General features: G+C 36.4%; 1 protein-coding gene across 1 annotated transcript in view; it reads right to left on the bottom strand.

Annotated features, from left to right (window-relative positions):
• LOC117120971 (mucin-22-like) overlaps positions 1–2053 on the bottom strand; it is a 9169-nt gene that overhangs the window by 3808 nt on the left and 3308 nt on the right. Inside the window, exon 4 of the mRNA XM_033266073.1 lies at positions 1241–1567. Within this exon, the coding sequence (XP_033121964.1) occupies positions 1241–1567 (327 nt within the window). The remainder of the gene's footprint in view (positions 1–1240; positions 1568–2053) is intronic.

Below are 2053 nucleotides of genomic sequence, written 5' to 3'. Positions count from 1 at the left end.
ACCCATAAAACAGCAAACGGCCACATAATGCAAAACTATTTAAAATTAAAACAGAACAGTAGAGAAAATCCGATCAGAATGACAAAATAAACTAAGCATCCACTGGAAGGAATCCCAATATCTGCAGAGGGATCCGTTTCGGCCTTCCAGTCCTCATCGGTGCAGCTAGGGTATAGACCCAAACGAAACGTTCGACCAGCTTAGGTAGGGCCCAAACTAGTCCCACGACCACTAATGATTACAGAGCCAAACCAAGGCAATATATACACAGCCCAGGTGTGAATGCAGATTCATTAACAATGGCGAAAGGCTATACCAAAGCATTTTCGTGGGCATAATGCCTAGACAGGATTGTTCATTCATAATGAAATTAGTGTTTTGACGGTGAATTTTTTCATCCAATGGGAATATATTTTATACGAGAAGAATCTATGAATATTCAGCTCTCATTTTACAGCCGAAATGGCAATTTAAAGCCAACGAAATCGTTAAAAAGAGGAAAAAATACAGCCTTTACGCGGTGGGCGGTCAGCATAGCACCAATCAAAAAGTGAAAAATGACGGTGGCTTTTTTCAAGCAATACAATTGAAACAAATACTAAAGCAATCAGAAAAGAATTGCCTTTCAAATACCGAAGGGAACACAAAAATCCGACAAGTATTTGCAGAGATACGACTGTGGAAAGACGAAAAATGACCCAAAAACAGCTTGTCGGTGCGAAATACAGCGTGAAACACTAATTTGCTAGGCTATTCTCGCTCTTAAACGAAAATGTTGCAAGAAGAATCCCTATATCTGAGTATGATACGGTTACCTCTTTAAAAACATAAACCAGTAATAAAGAAACACTATAATCACGTTCCAAACAGCGTTATAGCCTTATATAATGTTTGCAATTCCGCTGTATTGTTTCTCCTCTATATAGCATTGATTGATGCGATATTAAATTGCGTTACAACAATTAATTTTTTGTAGCCATAAAAGCAATGCATTGTAGGGAGAATATGATATTATAGGCTTAATCAATACATTATTTGAATCCCTTCGGGAATTGAACCTAAGACTTTCCGTTCGGTTACTATATATTATTATATATATGCATGGTAAAACACAACTGGAATGTTTTCATTAGGTAACGTAACCACAATGAAAAACAATAAATCACATAAAGACTTTGGTGAGGAGAAACGATTCCATGATTTAACGATTCCGAGATTTATGGGTTATTCTTCTACCTACCTTTACCTTTATCCGTAGTCGTTGTTTCGTCATGTACGTGTACGTACGTATTCACTGTTGTGTCTGTTGTCATATACATTGCTTTGTCAGTTGCTGTGTCCATTTTATCGGTCGTTAAATGTGTGTCCGTCGTAGTCTCAATTGGTGTTGCTGTATTCGTTGTTGTATCCGATGTTATGTCCGTTATTGCGTCTGATGTTGTCACTTTTGCATCTAATGTTATGTGCGTTGTTGTATCTGATGTGTTAGTTTGATAGGTTGTTGTGTTCACTGTTATGTCCTTTGTTGTATCCACTGTTTCATCTGTTATAGCGTCTGTTGTTGAATCTAAAAAAGAAGGGAACACATATGTAATACTAATATGGCCGGCAAAAGTAAATACTAAATATTAAATAATTCAAAAATAGTAAATTAGCTTAGCGTCATTTAATTTTCAGCGCAAGCTCTCTGTATTCGAGCGGGCGATATTGTTAAATTTTTGTCTGCTACACTGCAATATTGCCATTCGCTACGCTATTACTATCAATTCTTTCTATTGAATCTCTCTTTCAGAAATGCCCTTAAAACTTGATGAAAATAATTCGATTTAAACTGCATTGTTGTAAGCGCAACCATTTCACTTTTGAATAAACATCATATTTAGCAGACATAGCCTTCGCAAAAGCGAGAAGAAAAAAGTGAAAATCTCCTAGCGTCTCTAAGTAAGGAATGAGGTAAAAATACTACAATACACGACAACTTGTTATCCATATGTTTGCTGTAGCTCAACTTTATGATTCGGAACATACGTGCACACATCACTTATACACATCT

This window comes from Anneissia japonica, unplaced genomic scaffold (assembly GCF_011630105.1).
Source record: "Anneissia japonica isolate Jap-2015-1 unplaced genomic scaffold, ASM1163010v1 scaffold1239_len605302_cov174, whole genome shotgun sequence".
NCBI classification, from domain to species: domain Eukaryota; kingdom Metazoa; phylum Echinodermata; class Crinoidea; order Comatulida; family Comatulidae; genus Anneissia; species Anneissia japonica.
This window is presented reverse-complemented; position numbering and strand designations above follow the sequence as displayed.